General features: G+C 52.0%; 1 protein-coding gene across 1 annotated transcript in view; it reads left to right on the forward strand.

Moving 5' to 3' along the window:
- Positions 1-4,423, forward strand: part of Aacs (acetoacetyl-CoA synthetase) — a 40,328-nt gene extending 35,905 nt beyond the window's left edge. Inside the window, exons 15-19 of the mRNA XM_021162856.3 lie at positions 128-253; positions 936-1,005; positions 1,189-1,247; positions 1,934-2,136; positions 3,234-4,423. Of these exons, the coding sequence (XP_021018515.1) occupies positions 128-253; positions 936-1,005; positions 1,189-1,247; positions 1,934-2,136; positions 3,234-3,371 (596 nt within the window). The 3' untranslated portion in view covers positions 3,372-4,423. The remainder of the gene's footprint in view (positions 1-127; positions 254-935; positions 1,006-1,188; positions 1,248-1,933; positions 2,137-3,233) is intronic.
- Positions 4,424-18,394: the final 13,971 nt, after the last annotated feature.

The following is an 18,394-nucleotide window of genomic DNA, read 5'->3' on the forward strand; positions in this document are numbered from 1 at the left end:
TGCAACATGCAGGGTGGATCGCCCTCGCCTGCACATAGCAGAGTTATGTCTCAAGTGGCAGTGTAAGGGGGTGTGTGCCAGGGCGTGCTCATGAGTGCGCCAGGCTCAGTCTTCTCCCGTATGCCAGGGAAGGCCGTCTGGGGAGCGAGCGGTGAGCTGGTGTGCACTAAGCCCATTCCCTGCCAGCCCACGCACTTCTGGAACGACGAGAACGGCAGCAAGTACCGGAAGGCTTACTTCTCCAAATTCCCAGGTAGGCGGGAGCAGGCTGGCACCACGCCCTGCCTGGCTGGGGCTGGGCGTCTCTGCCCAAGCCCGTACTCCTCCAGCTTCCTGTGGGTCTCAGCATCTTAAGATGCTTGGTTCAGACGATCCTAGCCCATCCCTGCACTCAAGGTCTCCAGCCACATGAGCCCCCGGGTGCAGGACTGGGGGCTGCCTACCTGCTCTCTGGTCAGGGCTTGTCTACTTGTTCAGTGATGGTGGCAGTTGGGGGAGGGGGTCTGGAGACAGGGGAGGGTGACTGATGCTCATGCAGCAGGTTGACTCAGGCCAGCTGCACCTTATACCCTGACATGGTAGTTCACCTGGTCAGGTGCCCCTGTAGAGGACCTGCCTCTGTATGGCCTTGATTTCTCCCGCCCTGGTGATGGATGGACAGACGCTGTTTGTACGTTTGGTCCCCATAGGGGTTGGTGGTTTTGTGTAAATTACGTGTGTAATCACAGGCGTTTGTCGCCACACCTGACTCATGCAGTCCACTGTCTCATCCCTCTCTGGCCTCAGTGCTCAGCCGCACTCTGCCTGTTCCTAGACTTTTGAAATCTGTAGCCAGGGTCCCCGTCCCCTCCCATCTGCTCCTGCCTCATGTGTTTGTCTAGGTGTATCCCAGCCCACCCGCTTAGCATGACCAGTTTGTTCTGCCTTTCTCAAAGGTGTCTGGGCACACGGTGACTACTGCAGGATCAACCCCAAAACAGGAGGCATTATCATGCTGGGCCGGAGGTAAGGTGACCTCCTGCCTCTCCCTCTGGAGGCTCAGGGACATGTCCTGTGAAGTGAGAGAGGAGAGGGCAGCAGGTTGGGTGCTGCGGGGGTGGGTGAGGTGGATAAGGTGGGTGGGGGGAGCCTGCCAAGAGGGATAAGGCATGGCCACCTCCTTTAGCCACGCGCTTCTTGTCTCTGCAGTGATGGCACCCTCAACCCCAATGGCGTCCGCTTTGGCAGCTCAGAGATCTACAACATCGGTTCGTGCTGCTCTCTTAGGTCCAGGGTGGTCCCACAGGACCAGGACCCTGATTCCTAAAGAACTGGGTTGGGGTGGACATCCATGTAGCGGGTGAGGGCTGGTCTCCATGTATGCACCCTCTCTTTCATATCTGGTCACACTGTGGCACCTCCTATGACCTCAGAAGGGTTAAAGACACTTGGCTTTGGCCGTCCTTCAGGTGTCCTCTTCGAAGCAAGATTAGAACATTGGCTAATCTTATCTCTGCCTTCTGGGATATAGAGGCACAGAGAGGGTGTGTGAAGGCTGAAGGGCACACAGCACAATTCAGGACACCAGATGCATACCTGTGAGGGACTCTCAAAGCTTCTGGCCTAGGGACTTCGTCCTGGCCCAGGTCCCAAAGCCACCTTTCTTGAGAGGTGGCCTCCTTTGTCATGCTGAGGTATGGGCCCCAGGTAGTGTTAGGTCAGTGTTGCCAAGCGAGACCTGAGCTCAGTTCCTCCTGTGTCTGGCCCCTGTCTCCCTGTCAGTGGCATCTTAGTACACACCTATGTCGTATGCTCTCACCTGGGCATCCCCTAGTCTGGTTGCAGCTGCAGTATTACCCAGGTGGCCTGGTGTCCTTCCCTTTTGACAGGTGATATTATCACGGTGGCCTGTGGAGAGCTTCATGTAAAGCTATTTTCCTTTCTGCTTCCACAGTGGAAGCCTTCGATGAGGTGGAGGACAGCCTGTGTGTACCCCAGTACAACAGAGATGGCGAGGAGCGGGTGGTCCTGTTTCTGAAGATGGTGTCCGGGCACACTTTCCAGCCTGACCTCGTGAAGCGCATCCGAGACGCCATCCGCCTTGGCCTGTCTGCCCGCCATGTGCCCAGCCTCATCCTGGAGACCCAAGGCATTCCAGTACGTTGTGTCTCACCTGGGCCTGTGAGAGAGCCCGGGTGGCTGCAGCTTGCTCTTGCTTCTATATGGGTACCACGTTGCCTAGCAACCCCTCTCCCCCTTTCTCATAACAGACAGCATTCCCAGCATCGTCTGTGGGATGGCATACTGGGGCTGATGGCCTGGGTATGGCCTGCAGACAGCTGTGGGGATGTGAACTCTGAAGGGAGCTGCAGAGGTGTGTGTTGGGACTTTGTGGGATCTGGGGAAGGGGCCTCTGAAGGTTCCCCGTTCTGGTCCAGTCACATCATGTATGTGCACAGTTATTCATCCTCGCTATGAGACTGTCATTCCATGCTCGAGGGCTGTTGCTTGGTAGATGACGGGAGGGGAACATGGCTTCTGGCTTAGGGGCTCCCTAAGCAGACCTGGAGTTGGAGATGGATTTGGCCGAGCTGAGCTGGCGGAGAAGTCCCAGAGCGTGCTGACACTGATGCTAGGCCACTGATCTTGAGTACCAGGGCCAACCTGGGTGGCCTGTGCTCTGCCTGGGAAAGAGTTTTGACTGTTTAGCCACCTGGGGGTGGGAAGGCAGAGAGCCTGAGGTACACACTATGTGTGTGTGCGTGACTGTGCACGTGTGTGGGTGAACGCGTGAGTGAGTAGCCTGGCCCTCCTGACACCTCTCTGGTCAGACACAGATCTGTTTTGACAACTGTCTCGAATCTGCAGAAAGCAGATGGCTAGGACCGATCTGTCAGAGGGAGTGGCACCTGAGGCAAGGGCCATGTGGCCCCTGGTGTGCCCCCTCCAGAGCACCTGAACACGTGCCTGGTGAGGTGCACAGCATTGGAGACACCCCTGTGCTCATGTGGTTTTGACCAAGGCATAGGGTTGTGTGGCATGGTTCCGTGGACAGTGTCAACACTGCCTTGGCTGTCTTCACCAGTGGGTTCCCTCAGGTGTCTGCAGGTGCCATGGCATGTGTTCGAAGCCATCGCATAGCTGGGTTTATGGATCTTTTTGGAAGTGAATATGGGGGAGAAGCCAGAGTCAGGGCTGCTCTGCCGTCTCTGGTTTAAACACTCCTTTCTGTGTTCTCTGTGTCTGCCCCACAGTACACACTCAATGGCAAGAAAGTGGAGGTAGCCGTGAAGCAGGTGATGGCCGGGAGGACTGTGGAGCACCGGGGGGCCTTCTCCAACCCCGAGACCCTCGACCTGTACCGGGACATCCCTGAGCTGCAAGACTTCTGAGCCAGCAGCTTGCACTCCATCCAGCTGTGCATGTGATGGAACTTAGGGACACTTTAGAGACAACAGCTGCTCCAGGTGGCCCTGGCACTGCACACTCCATGGGCTCAGAAACAGCTTTCCTCTTTCGGAGTCATTGGTGGGGGCCAGGTCTCCCAAGCTCCAGGATGTGCCTGGCCTTCGGACCCTCAGCATACACTGAGACTTGTCTTGGCCCTGCTGCTATAGGTCAGCACACAGCCTTGCAGGGGCAGGGCTGGTGACATTTGGTGACAGCACACTGGAGGAGCGATGTGGCCTTCAGCCTCATGAGCCCGCTGTTGTATCTCGCTCTATGAAGGTGAAGTCTTACCTATACTCTCTGTCCTTAACTGGCCTGGCTTCCTCAGCGTTACTGTCTTCTCAAGAGCTGACTAAAGCCAGGGCACCTGGCCCAGCATGCCTGTCACCTCACAGCTGGCTGTTGGGACACCTGGGCTGATGACTCCTGTACTGTCTTCCAAGGCCAGAACACCATTCTAGGGAATTGTGAGTGAATCGTCCAGACAGCTAAGAGCTCTCTGCTGTGGCAAGTCCCCTCTGCTATCGGGTGTCCCCGACTGTTTCTGGGTCTTACAAGCACAGTGTTTGAATGGGTCAAACGGTTTAATGTTAATTGAGGGCCTGGGGGCACTTGAATCCCTGGGTGTCTACCCGAGGTTACCACTTAGCCGCGTGCTGGACAGTGTGATCCTGGAGTCCTCCAGGGATGGAGCTGTCCCACCTCAGAGGGAAATGGCCCCGTGCTCCCTCCTAATAGTTCCTGGGCTCTTTCTATTGTGACTGTCCTCTACATTTGTAAATGAAGTCTCAGGCTTTGGCTGCCAGGACTTAATGGTGCTTCTCCTCTAGCACACGGAATATGTCATAAATCCTGGTGATTGCTTTTGTATTTTTTTTTTAAAACTGAGCACAACATAAAACCTTTTAAAGATATCCTGGATCTTAAGTCTATAAAGGAAAAGTGCTATGAAGAATTTTATGGAATAAATCTGTGCCATGCACACCTGTACAAATGCAGTAGGCGTGTGTTTCTCTGAGATGATGGGACTCCACATTTGGCTGGCCGGACCAGTGTCAGCTCACTGCTGAGCTGTGAGGTGGTGTGACCCAGCACAAGTTGTATAATGGTGTTTCCTGAGCTCTTGGTGTTTAACATTGTCTTGGTTTGTGTCAAGCCTGTGTTGCTCGGGGCCTCCCCATACCCTGGGCCTCCCTGCTTCCTGGAGCTGGATCACAGGGCGGCTTTATCACGGGAGTCTCCTTGGATTTTGCCACCTAGCCACAGACCCCCAGTTCAGCCCTCCATAGCCTTCCTACCACAGAGAGTGGGTGGCAGTCCCGATCTCTAGGATACAGGAGCATCCAGTCCCCGCTTTGTGCTGTGTGCTCCATTGTTCCTGGTGTGGTTGTCTGATCGGCTGCCTGGTGGTATCATCTGGCTTGTTCCCACCAAGCCTTCCTGTCCCTGTCCCCGTTCCTGCAGGAAGGGTGAGTGACGGAAGCCTGGCTTCAGGTACTTCTGTCAGCAGGGTGATGGTTTTCCTGGGACATGTCAGGTCAAGCTGCCTGAGCCCCACTGGCTGTGCTGCAGGGGCGCTTGGGGGCCTGAGCACTGAGGGGACCTTTTGCAGTTTCCTGTGGATTGGTCGACATGGGGACTTGAAGCCACCAGCAGCTCCTAGTTCAGGGGTCAGAGCCCGAGGTGGCCCCACCAGTGTGCACAGGGGCTGGCTCCTAAAGGTTCTGCAAGAGTCCCTTCTTGCCTCTTCCTGTTATTAGGGGTGTCTGGGTGTCTCCTACCTCAGCCAGGACCTCTCTGTTATCTCTAAAGCCTTGGTGGGCTCTCATCCCGTTTATAGTATCTTGGACCCTGGCCATTCCTGTGGCCACCGGTTTTCTTCCCTTTGCTGAGTGCTAGTAAGCATCAGGTTCCCCAATCCCTCTTGCCACACATGTCCCCAAAGGTTCCCAGAGGAGGAAGGGACATCATGGAGGTGGGTAATCTGAGTCAGGCTTCTTGTGTGATTTCTAGGGGGCTACACAATTGAGGGGCTTGCTCTTTTCCAGTCTCCTGTTACATTCATTTAATTTGATGGAACATGGGGCCTCATGTGCTAGGCTGGTGCTATATAGCACTGAGTTATATACCAGCCCGTTTAAAAAGAGACTTATGGGGCTGGAGAGGTGGCTCAGTGGTTAAGAGCACTGACTGTTTTTCCAGAGGTCCTGAGTTCAATTCCCAGCAACCACATAGTGGCTCACAACCATCTCTAATGGGATCTGATACCCTGTTCTGGTGTGTCTGAAGACAGTGACAGTGCAATCATATAAAGTAAAATAAAAAAAGAGACTTTATTTTATGTGTATGAATGTTTTACCTCGTGTATGTATGTGAATCACACACATGCAGTGCTCACGGAGGCCAGAAGAGGGCATCAGATCCCTTGGTACCGGAGTTCAGGATAGTGTGGAGCCCTCTTGTGAGCCCTGGGGAGATCAGCCAATGCCCTTAACTGCTGAGCCAAATAACTCAGCTGTGCCAGTCTCACCTCTGTGAGAACGCAGGTTCTTACAAATTCTGTATCCCATAATTCATTGTTTTCTTACTCTGACTTAGCAGGGACTCAGGGTGTGACAGTTCTGTGAGGTCTGCTTCCCTACGTGGTTGACCTAGCAAATTAAACATGGGGTTCAGCCCCTCTGCTTGTCTCATTTCATGGCAGTAGTCTGGGGACTGGCCGGTGTGCCGGTGTGCCACAGGCTGGGGAGTTATACGTTGGCATTTCTGGCTAGGCAGCCACTTCCCTCTCGTCCCACCTACCTGTCCCCTTCCATCCTGGTATCGCAGCTCCCCACATGGAAGACAGAGGCTGGTGATGGATGACCTCTGTTCATGGTGGCTTGGTCAGGCACTCCGTCAAAGTGACAGTGTCATTTTCAATGTTCTGTCTTCAGACCCCAGGTTTATTTTTAGCCAGCCTTCTCTGAGGTGGAGCCATACAGCAGTTCCCAGGCCTTGCCTCTCATCCTACAGACTGAGGAGGGCCAACCAGTTCAGTCAGAAATCCCAGACCCTGTTCAGACGATGTCCTATCATGTCCCCTGCTTTAATCTGAAGAAACTCTCATGATTCTTAGACACAGACGCTCTGAAGGAGTTGGGTCATGGTTAGCTGTGTGTGTTTGAGATGGGGTCTCTTGTAGCTCAGGCTAGCCTCTAAGGCTAGGCACCTCTGAGGGTGTCTGAATTCCTAATCCTCTTGCTTAGTACTTAGTTTTATGTGTCGACAGAATTTGGGGCCCGTGGGTCTAGTAGGCAAGTACTTAATAAACTGAGGACCAGGCAGGGTAGCTCTCTGACTCTCTTGGCCTTCCAGGGATTCCAAGATAACTGCTGTGGCCCTAGTCACAGAAGCTGTATTCAGAGCCAGAAGAGGTAAGACATGGTCAGACATTTGTACTCTTTGGGGAAGGGGCCGGGTCCCTAAGTAGTCTCTGGTCCAGAAATAGATTTGCAAGGGATTCTGGGAAAATCATCCTTTAGCTCTCCTACCTTGGATGAATGAGGAGGAGGGAGCCGGGAAGGTGTTCAAGGCTGAACTTAACTGCATAAATGACAAGGCAGACATCAAGGCTGCTTTGGCCTGGCCAAGGATGCCTCGAGAGGCTTCTGACTCCTCTGTGACAGGCACAGGGCTGGCTGAGCCACTTCCGGCCCTGCCTGGGTGGCTGCCACCTTCACTCTGGAGGTGGGAGACATTAAAAATCGGAAGCTTGTCTTTATGCAAATGCACGCCGCCCCACTTTGTCTTAAGATTTTAATTTTTCTATGAATTATTCCATTCCTTGCCCCCCCTCTTTCCCTGTGGAAGAAATCAAGACACCCAGTAGCTGATCAGAGGAATTTTCCAACCTTTCTGTTTTATTGCATATCTTTCCAGGCCTGGACCTCCTCTAGTACCAGGAAATAGTCGTCAGGACGGTTCCAGTGATGTGTGGTTCGCACATCAAGCTTACAAGCCATTTGTCCATGAGTGAGACCACATGGGAGAGAGGATGCAGGAGGAGAGCAGAGCATCAGTGGCAGAGGAACAGCTGGGTGGTCAGTTTGGGGAACCCTGAAGGATGTGAAGGTGCCAGCCGTGTGTGATCTGTAGGGAGGATACTCTAGGCAGAGAGGGACAGTTGGTGCAAAGGCTGTAGGGACCTCTTCCGGGACCAAGGCTGGGGATCTAGGGACCATTTCTCAGTGACCATCCATTGGGCTGCATCTTGACCAGGTGCATCCTCCCCTCCACCCTCCAAGCCATCAGTAGGCGCTGTCCTGTGAAGTATCTGGAACTATTCTTTTTGGTTTGGTTTTGGAGCTAGTGTCTCAGTACCTCAAACTCAGCTATCCCAGGCCTCAGCATCCCAAGTGCTGGAATTCTAGATGTGAGTTAGGGCACCCATTGCAAGCCCAGGGGTTTCTGATCTGGGCCACATGAGGCTGTGCTCCATTCTGTCAGCCCTGAGGGTGAGGGGCCAGGAGTCTGTGGGTTCCAACCATTTCGCCAGGCATCCCTCTCTTCCCCTCCAACCCTGTTAGTTACAGTGGCTCTCTGACTCTGGGAGCAATTCTCTTCTGCCGAGTGTCCGCAGAGCCTCTGTCTTGGCTGTGCAATTCATGGGGCCTCTCTAATGCTGGCACAATCCTACCCCAGGGTCTTTGCACATTCTGGCTCTGCATCCTGCAGCCTGTGAGATTCCTTCCCTCACTCTCTGTTAAGACTTACTCTTATGTCCCCCTTTTCAGTCCGTCCCTCCCATGCTTAAGCTCCTCCCTTCCACTCAAACCCCGCCCCGCCCCCGCCCCTCCCGTTTACAAATCTGCATCTCATTTTCTTCTGACCTTTCTCCTGACCGCTTACTCATCCATGTGACCACCTGCTCCTGCCCAGGGCCGTCAGCCTAAGAAATTCCCTGTGATCCTGCACGGGTTCCTGGGGCAGAACAAGGAGATTGAGTGTTTAGGGAATACTACCTTGCGCTGAGCCTCGTGGCTTCTTAGCAACCTCAGCAGTTGTTACATAACTGGCTGTCTGTACAACTGTCTGCGACGGTTCCTCAAGTGGTTATATTGGGTGTTTACAGCCTCTCTTTTCCCTCCTGTGAGTTCTCTTGAGAGCTCAGGGGACCAGGCTTGACTTCTGCAGAGAGAAGGGTCTCCTGCTGTGGTCCAAGAGTCCCTGGGGACACTGGCCTTGGCCGCAGCCCTGCAGCTTGGGCACAGGCTGGTGGGGGAGGGGAGGTTTGTCCTGCCAATCACAAGGGGGTCTGGGAAGCAAGGGCCAGAGTGGTAGTAGAGAGCAAAGGGCACTGTCTGGGCCAAGCTGTGTTACCTCAATCCACTGGCTTGACCCCTCTGATCCTCATCCCTGTCTGTAGAGTTGGAATAGATCAAACACTCCTTTGAGGAAGTCACTGAGTGGAGGCACTCCTGGTACAAGGCCAGAACTTGTTGCAGGAGAGAAGGATCCTGTATTTCTTGAGTCCTGGCTTCTAGCTGAGCCTCCAACAACAAACCCTCTTCTTGCCCAGTCCGCCCTCAGTGGGTTTCTTTTATACCTGTTTGTAGAAACATTTCAATTAGTGTTATGTCCTGGGAATAGAGAGGGATGTAGGAGCAGCCCACATGTCACTGGCCTTGGTGACAAAAATGGATGTTTTCTTAAAATATCTCTTCTTTGTTCTATACTAATTGAGGCCATTTATCTGTTTGTTTATTTATTTGCCTTTTCTTTTCTTTTTTTTTTTTTTTTTTTTGGTTTTTCGAGACAGGGTTTCCCTGTGTAGCCCTGCCTGTCCTGGAACTCACTTTGTTGACCAGGCTGGCCTCGAACTCAGAAATCCGCCTGCCTCTGTCTCCCGAGTGCTGGGATTAAAGGCGTGCGCCACCACGCCCGGCTTATTTGCCTTTTCAAAACAGGTTTTCTCTGTGAAGCCCTGGCTGTCCTGGAACGCCTTCTGTAGACTTAAACTCACAGAGATCCACCTGCCTATGTCTCCCAAGTGCTGAGATTAAAGGCATGTGCCACTACTACCTAGCCTGGTCACTATTTAATTCCAACTGGCCACTGACAATAAAGATCCAGGGAGGTTAGTAGGATGGCCCAGCAGGTGAAGGTCCTTGCCAACAAGGCTGAGCACCTCGGTTCGGTCCCAGGACCTACATGTAGAAGTTGACTTCAACAAGTTGTCCTCTGATCTCCATTCTTGTGCAGTGGCAAATGTGTGCACAAGGAATGTGACCTAAAACATTGAAAAAGAATAAAGGTACTCTTGGCTGGAAACAGCTGTGGTGGAGGCTTGCAACAGATGCTGTCTGTGGCCAACACTGCAGCTCCTCTCTCCAAGAGCGAGGGTCCTTCCCACTGTCACGGCGCTTGGCGATTGACACACTTGGGTCAATGGGACATTAGTGGCCAGAATGCAGGAAGACTGTGGGAATGTCTGTTGTGACCAGACTTGCCCCACTGAGGTTCGTTGTGCTATGTTGGATGGTAGGAGATGCTGGGATCCAGAAGTCCTGGCAGCTGACCCCAGCCCAGGGCAGCTGACCCTTTACCAGATGGCCAGTGTAAGAGCACTTGAAGCCACCGAGCCTGGGTGTTTGTTATGCAGCTTTTCTGGTTGTTGCTGACATGATCAGACACCATCACAGTGCTATAGAGAGATCTTGCTCTACCAGGAGGTCCCTTGTCCCCGAGCCTCCCCCCCATCCCCATTGTCTCTCTTTGTCCCTACACCTGTAGAGTCAAGACCATGCTTGGAACACTGTCCAGTGAGAATGAGTTAGCCTTTATGGGTGCAGGCCAGGACAGGAAATTGGTCATGGGTTGGGCAGCTCATTGTTCCTCTCTCTGAGGGAAACTCCAGGTGACTTCTTGCCCCGTGGCCAGGCATCAGAACACTGGAGTCACTCACTGTGTCCTCAAGCAGCTGGGTGACACTGCACTGCCTAACAGATGTCATACACCTCCCACACACTGCAAGAATTAACCATGGACTCTCCCCCTATAGTGGCCACCATTGTCTGGGTGACTTCCCCACTGATAAGGGAACCCTGGTATCTTAGTTAGGGTTTATATTGCTGTGGAGAGACACCATGACCACAGCAGCTCTTATAAGGGAAAACATTTAATTGGGTCTGGCTTATAGTTTCAGAGGTTCAGTCCATTATCATCTTGGCAGGAAACATGGCAGCATGCAGGCAGGCATAGTGCTGGAGAGTAGCCGAGAGTTCTACCTCTGGAGTGACAGGCAGCAGGAACTGACTGTGAGCCACTGACCCTGGGCTGGAGCTTCTGAGACCACTCCCTAGAGATGCACTTCCTCCAACAAGGCCACACCTCCTAATAGTGCCACTCCCTGTGGCCAAGCCTTCAAACACATGATGAGTCTTTAGGGGCTATTTCTATTCAAACCGCCACACTTGGCTTCCTTGGGAGTCTCCACCGCCTGTCAGTCCCCAAATCCCTCAGGGCTCCATGGGCGAAGCTCTTTATGGGCATGAAGAACAGTTGGGACATAGGTGGAGTCAGAGAGGTGAGAGGGTGGGGTAGAAATGATGTAAATAAAGCATTCATATATGCAATTATATATATGGTGTGTGTGTCCAAGATGGCCATGGTAGTCACACCTCTCTCACCCCAGTACATGAGAGGCTGAAGCAGGAGGATCAGGAGTTTCAGGCTAGCCTACCTTAGAAAACGCAACCCAAAGAAACCAAACCAAACCAAACCAAACCAAACCAGCAAGATCAAAGTTTCCCTGAGGTAGAGGAAGACTGCTGGACAATAAGGGAGAGCCTGGGGTGGTCAGGGGCAGAGAGAGAGAGACAGAATCTGGGGTGGTCAGGGACAGAGAGATAAAGACATAGATAGATAGATAGATAGATAGATAGATAGATAGATAGATAGATAGATAGATAATCTGTGGTGGCCAGGGGCTGAGAGAGGGCCTGGGGTGGCCAGGGACTGATGGAGACCCTGAGGGTATTCAGGTCCCTGTTCAAATGCTACCTGTACCATTTGGTTGATGTGTGATAAATCAAGTCCTAGCTCCCTCCTCTGCTAGATGAAGTAAAACACTCCATCTTACAGGGGCTGTCATGTTGGAACACAGTGTGAATAGCGAGACAGTCAGCATTTTTAGCTGATGGGATATTTGGTGACCCTCTATCAGATGTGAGCTCACACACCCATGCTTTCTCCTTGAAGCCCAGGATGTGCACTGGCACACTGGAAGAACTTATTAGAATATTCTAGAACGGCACTCTTGAGTGCCTGACACTTTGGCCTGTGACTGCTGTCACCTGTGCAACATTCTTGCCTCTCTCAGACTGTTACTCAGGAGAACTTGGGGCAGCTGGGGGGTCTCAGGTGAAGGAGGTGCTGGACTTGGGTATGGTCTGGACAGAGGTAGGTCCTTCCAGGTCCACAGCTGGCCAATTATAGTCTAGCCTCGGGCACAGTGGCCATCCTGTCACCAGCCAGCTGGTGGGCTTCTCTGCTCTACCTCCGTAGGAATTGCAGGTAGGCGAGGAGACATTCCTTCCAGGGTCCTGGAGTGCCCAAGACCTAGGGGCGGGGCTGGAGACCCAGAGGCTCTCAGCTCAGTGAGAGTTGTGGAGACTCACTGTACTAGACTCTGTGCTTTAACCACCAGTGGCCTGGTACTTAGCTATTTCTGCAATTCCTAGCTTCCATCAGCTGATGCAGCAGCACCAGCAGGAGGCATTGTGTCTGCTTATGTCACAGCTCCCGGATGGTCCCCAAGTGCTGGGGCAGTGACAGTGTCCCAGCTCTGTGAGTCCTGACTGCAGGCAGGATCTAACCTGCTTTCTCATGCCTTCTATCTTTGGCCTTGACTCTTCCCACTTTACCTGCTTTCGTGTTTCGTTCCTCCAGCCCTCTTTGTTTCTTCTTTCACCCCTGTTCCTCCTCTCATCTGCCCCAGGTGCTGCGCTGCCAGGAACTCTTCAGCTCCTCTCTTGCCGCTGCGGTTGGTGTGGCCACCACCGTCTCTGCAACTGTGGTAGCAATCGAGGAAGTGAAGGGGCTGGAGCGATAACTCCATCCTTAAAGGCTCACAAGCAAAACTTCAAGGAAGCAGAGAAGGCTGCTTCCGGGTCTGGACCGTGAATTAGCTCTGAGGCTACCAGCTACCTCCATTAATGGGTGGGAAATTTGAATGTGGGCGTGTCCACTCTCTTTTTCTGTGGCTCGCTCAACCACTTCTACTCAGGATAAATCCTGGAGGCGGGCAAGGACAGGCTGGAGAGATGGCTCAGCAGTTAAGAGCACATACTGCTCTTACAGAGGTTCAGTTTGGTTCCTGGCACCCACATCGGATGGATTGATGCTGCGTTTAACTCCAGCTTCAGGGGATCTGGCGCCCCCTTCTGGCCGCTGTGACTACTGCATTCATGTGCGCTTTGAGTATGCTCCAGGCATCCTTGAGGGTCATTTTATCATCACCGTGACCTTACTTCATGCCAGTATTTCCTGCTCTTCAGCTGCTGAGAAGAATCTTCTCGTGGACCTTGAAGATTCTGAGTCATGACACCCAAAGCCACAGATTGTGCAAGCCCTGAGTCCCTCCTTACTTAGGGGTTTGTCATTATGAAAATGTCATTGCTGAGTCCTCTGGTTCAGGGGGAAACTCACAGTTCCCTGTTGGCTACACGCAGGGATGAGAAGAGCCGGTTGCTTATAGCCGGCTTCGCTCAGAAGATCACGTGGGACTACAGAGTGTCCCCCTCCACAGGTGTCTCCCTACTCTGCTCTGGGCTAAGGGATCCCTTACCGGCCACAGGGCTGTGAACTCCTCACACCCTAGAAGTTAATTAGCAAGAATCTTGGTGTGACACTAAATGCTCTCTCATTTCCCCACAGGAAGTGCTCCTGAACAAAGAAGAGAGAATAAGGAGAATTTATGAGAGTTAGAAATGATTTAAGATCCACATAGGCAGATGTGGTCAAGGGAAAGGGCAGGCAGATGGGAGAAACCTGTGGTGTCCTGAGGACCCAGGCCCCATGTGCAGAGAGCAGGATGCAGGGTTTCTCCGAAGCGTCTGGATTCATACACTGAGAGGGGCTGGCGATGCTCAAGGGTGGAGCACATACTAGTGCATTCCACATTATGCGTAGACTTCCAGCACACGGACACACACATACACACATACACAGCCCCCAAAATCCAACCCAAACAGACAAAATCCCAAAGCAAAATAAAACAAACAACAAACAAACAACAAACAAATCAGTAGCAGCAACAGCCACAGCAGCAGTAGCTTTAAGAGTATTCTGACAGTCTGTGGCCTCAGCTCCACGGGACTTTGCTGTCCTCTTCTGGCCTTTACTGGTACTGCACACATGTGATGTGCATACAGGCAGTCACATACTCCTACATGTATATTAATATATATAAAAGGTGATGACATTAGAGGTGGCAATGATCTCCACAAACATGTACATTTCATTGCAAACGTCAATATTTACAGATTTGGGGTGGGTAAGGAGCTAATTCTGTTGGGATATTCCATTTATTGAGCGGATGGGACACAGTGGAGCGTTAAAACTGAATCAAGGGACTGAAGGGGCCAGAGCCTTCACTCTGCCGTTAAAGGCTAAGGTTCACAGGCAAAACTTCAAGGAAGCAGAGAAGACTGGGTCTGGAGCTGTGAATTAGCTCTGAGGCCACTGGCCACTGCCACTAAAGGGTGGGAATTTGAATGTTTTTTTTTTTGTTGTTGTTCGTTTGTTTTGTTTCGAGACAGGGTTTCTTTGTGTAGCTCTGGATGTCCTGGAACTCACTTTGTAGACCAGGCTGGCCTTGAACTCAGAAATCTGCCTGTCTCTGCCTCCCAAGTGCTGGGATTAAAGGCGTGCGCCACCACGCCCGACTTAAATGTGTTTTATAAGGAGACCTGTATTAGACAACCTCTGACTCCTTCTTCCACAGTGTGGATTTAAGGGTGCATCTGACCATGTATAAGAAAAGCAGCTTAGACAGACTTTCCTTTGCCCTCTCTCTCTTTTCTGCCTCCACCCCCCCGTCCTGTCTACCCCCCCCCCCCCCGTGCCCTCTTGTTTTTGCATGTGTAGAGGCTGACTGCTCTCTCTCCCTTTCCACCTTAAAGCCTCAAGACAGGGTCTCTCACACTCCCTGTTTTGGGCCATGTATCCAGCTATCCCAGCCCCACATTTCAAGGGTTCTGGGTGCTCATGGCCACATCTGGCTTTTCACACAAGTGCCGGGGTTCAAACTCAAATGCTTCAGGGTTGCACAACAAATGCTCTTACCAACTGAGCCATCTCCCCAGCTCCTTGCTTGCCTTCTTTCCCCTTCCTCCCTCTGTAACGCTGAGGGTGGAACTTGTTCCACTTCTGAGCCACACTCCAGCCTCAAACCTTTGTCCCCCCCACCCCCAGTGAAACGCAGGGGGCCCCTTGGTTTCTCCTCAGGGAAACTGATGGAACTAAACAAGGACTATCCTAAGGGAAGGGCCACGTGCATCCTTCAAACTGTCACACAAAGAAACATTGTTAGACAGCATGAGAGATGCTTTCAATATAGGATACTTGGAGAAGCAATGTGGTCTCGTGACAATGCTGTCACGTGACACTCTCACTGAGGGGTTGTCTTAGTTAGGGTTTTACTGCTGTGAGCAGACACCATGACAAAGGCAACTCTTAAAAGGACAACATTTAATCGGGGCTGGCTTACAGGTTCAGAGGTTCAGTCCATTATCACCAAGGTAGGAGCATGGCAGCATCCAGGCAGGCATGGTGCAGGCGGTGCTGAGAATTCTATGTCTTCATTTGAAGGCTGCAAACAGAATACTGACTTCCAGGCTGCTAGGATGAGGGTCTTAAAGCCCACACCCACAGTGACACACCTACTCCAACAAGGCCACACCTCCTAATAATGCCACTTCCCTGGCCTGAGCATATACAAACCAGCACAGGGGTGGGTAGAGAGTGTGGGGAGAGGGGTATGGAATGCACACAAAGACACTCCAAGTGTCATCTAGGTTTTGTTTTCTCAGTACCTATGTCTTGAGACTGTGTCAGGAACACGGGATTTGGAGAACTACTTACCCCTCAAAAATCCAGCATAGGAGAAGAAACATTTTGTATGTATGTGTGTGTGTGTTTTCTTCTATTTTTTGACATACATTATTCAAGTTGTTCTGTTGAGAGCTAAATATGTACGACTGACTGTCCGTTCAGGGCTCGCCCAAAACCGGCATCTATCATCCAGGCTGTTTCTGGCTGCAAGTCAAGAATGCCTGAAGGAGCAGCAGATTTTAAGCACCACAGTGTATCCTCTCAGAGAATGGTCTGTGCAGGATCAGCCCGACTGCTGATGACACAGTGGCTAAAACTTTCTGGAAAAGCGTTTTGCTTTCTTCCACTGGTAGCTACTGCTGGTGGGCACTGGCATAAGTGGTTACGGGAGCCCCTCCCATCATCCCCTCAGTCAGCAAGTGGCCAGAAGGACTACATAGTGAGACCATTTCGGTTTTAAAAAAGCGATTGTTGTGCCTGACTATGAAGTGGGAATGGTGATGCTTTATATGTAACGCAGCACACGTGTGGCAGTCAACTCTCTCCTTCCGTTGTGGATTCCGGGGACTGAAGTCAGGTGTGTGGGGTGAGTGTCGTTTCCTGCTGAGATCTCTTGCTTTTTCTCCCATTCAAGTCACAGGCTTATGGGGGACTTCTGGCATCTTGTTAACCTGCTCTCCAACCCTGAGTTTCATTTCCTTCTTTCTTCCGTTCTTTCTCCCTTCCCTCCTTCCTCCCAGGATTTGCACTTGGGGTTCCTTGTGTCAAGCCTGGTGCATGGTCTAGCCCAGCTATTGGGGATGGAGAGCCTCAGGCCCAAGCTTTCCTGATTCCCCGGGCGATGACCTGCGCCACCTAGGGATGCACTACCCGCTTTGGCCACAAGATGGTAATGTTGCTCTTTGTCCGAAGCCCAGAGGCACCTGGGCAGGGTTTTAGAGGCCAGGCTTGGGAGGGTCCCAAGGGGACAGCCACCTGCTACTTCGGAGTGGTCAGAGCTCTACACCTCAAGGTCAGGTTAGATTTCCCTTACCACACTACAGAACCAGGGGGAGAGTCATTTCCAACCTCAGCTTCTTTTTGTATGTATGGAACCTTGGGAGTCCTGCTTGGTACTCCCCAGGCCAGGTGAAACGTGGGGATTTGAAGTTGAGCAGGGATGAGTTTGCTGAGGAAGCTACAGGGTCTCCTGGTTATACCCTCAGCTCCTCAGCTCTTCTGGGCCCTTCAGATCACGGAAGGGTTTCCCTCTGCTTAGAATTTCCATAAATACTATCAGAAACAACGGCTTGGTTAACCCGCAGAAATCCTCGCCCCAGTGAAGGTACAGGCCAAAGGCAGGGATGCTTAGAAAGAGTTAGGGGTTTCTACAAAGTCGCACAGCAACTAATCTGCCTTCTCCCTGTCAGCCATTCCACAAAACAGACCCCTCCTTCCTCGGTGGTATTACATCATCACCAGCAAGGGTCAGCTGGGGAGCGCACTCCAGCCCAGCTCTAGAGGTTCTCTGAGATGTGATGAGGTACCTCTGAACTGAACGGGAGTGTGTGTGAGGTAGGGGAAAGGTAACTGATGCCTTCCATCACACCAGGGGCTTTATGGATCTTGGCTTGTGGCCCGCCTTCCATGTACTATGCCCCTACCAAGGAAGCCATAGAATCCCTCTGGTCACAGATCCTAGCTCTTGATGACCTGGTTCAATACATCCTGGCCTCCCTCTGGCTATGGCTGCAGCCTGCGCTCTCTCTGTCACAGGGTGGGGTGGGGGGGCGCTGCTGTTCAATCCCAGTTCCTCAAGCATGACGGGCCTGCTGTGTTTACTTCTTGAGTCATCACCATCCAGCCCAGGCTTCGTGCACAGTAGGCACACAGCTCAGTGATACTGGCTAGTAAATGAAGGAGAGGTGGAAGAGGTGACTGGAGCAGCACCCAGAAGTACCTGAGGTTGGGTAGCATCCCCTACAGCCATAGTCACGGAGAGGGGACACACAGAGCCTCCGAACCCAAGGAGAAACCCAGAACCCAAGCTGGGTGGTGGCGGCACACACCTTTAATTCCAGCACTTGGGAGGCAGAGACAGGAGGATTTCTGTGTTCGAGGCCTGGTCTACAAAGTGAGTTCCAGGACAGCCAGGGCTATACAGAGAAACCCTGTCTCGAAAAACCAAAAAATAAAAAAGAAAGAAACCCAGAACCCACTGTCCACCTATTGATGCCTTTGCCAGGAGCATGGCAAAGACAGGATTCCTTAAGAAGGAGGGCTGCGGGCAGAGCAGAATTTGTTCTTGGTAACTAACCTGGTCCTGCTGCTCCTTCTTCTCTTCTTCTTCTTCTTCTTCTTCTTCTTCTTCTTCTTCTTCTTCTTCTTCTTCTTCTTCTTCTTCTTCTTCTTCTTCTTTTTTAAATTGTGGAAGAGCCTGGAGATGCCTGGGCTAATGAGTCCTTACTAATGAAGTAGGTCCGCCAGCCCCCTCACCAGCTGGGAAGGCTAGAGTGTGCTGATGCTCGCCCATGGAGGCAAATCAGACAGGGTGATAATGGCTGCAGCGAGCATGAGGGTGTTACCCTTGGCGGATCGGGTCAGGGATTTCCTGTGTGCATTCCTGGGAATACCAGCTAGAGGCTGCCATGACTTTATGTCTTAGGTTGGGAAATTGAGGCTCTTTGGAGGCTTATGAGTTTTGCCTGCCCTGGGTTCTCAGCTAAGGATGCTGGGCTGCAGTCTGCATCACCCTGGTTGACTGATTTGAGGTCTGACCCAACTTTCTTTCTTTCTTTCTTTCTTTCTTTCTTTCTTTCTTTCTTTCTTTCTTTCTTTCTTTCTTTCTTTCTTTCTTTCTTTCTTTCTTTTTTTGAGACAAAGTTTCTCT

This window comes from Mus caroli, unplaced genomic scaffold, assembly GCF_978045245.1.
Source record: "Mus caroli unplaced genomic scaffold, Mus_caroli_1 scaffold_4, whole genome shotgun sequence".
Taxonomy (NCBI): domain Eukaryota; kingdom Metazoa; phylum Chordata; class Mammalia; order Rodentia; family Muridae; genus Mus; species Mus caroli.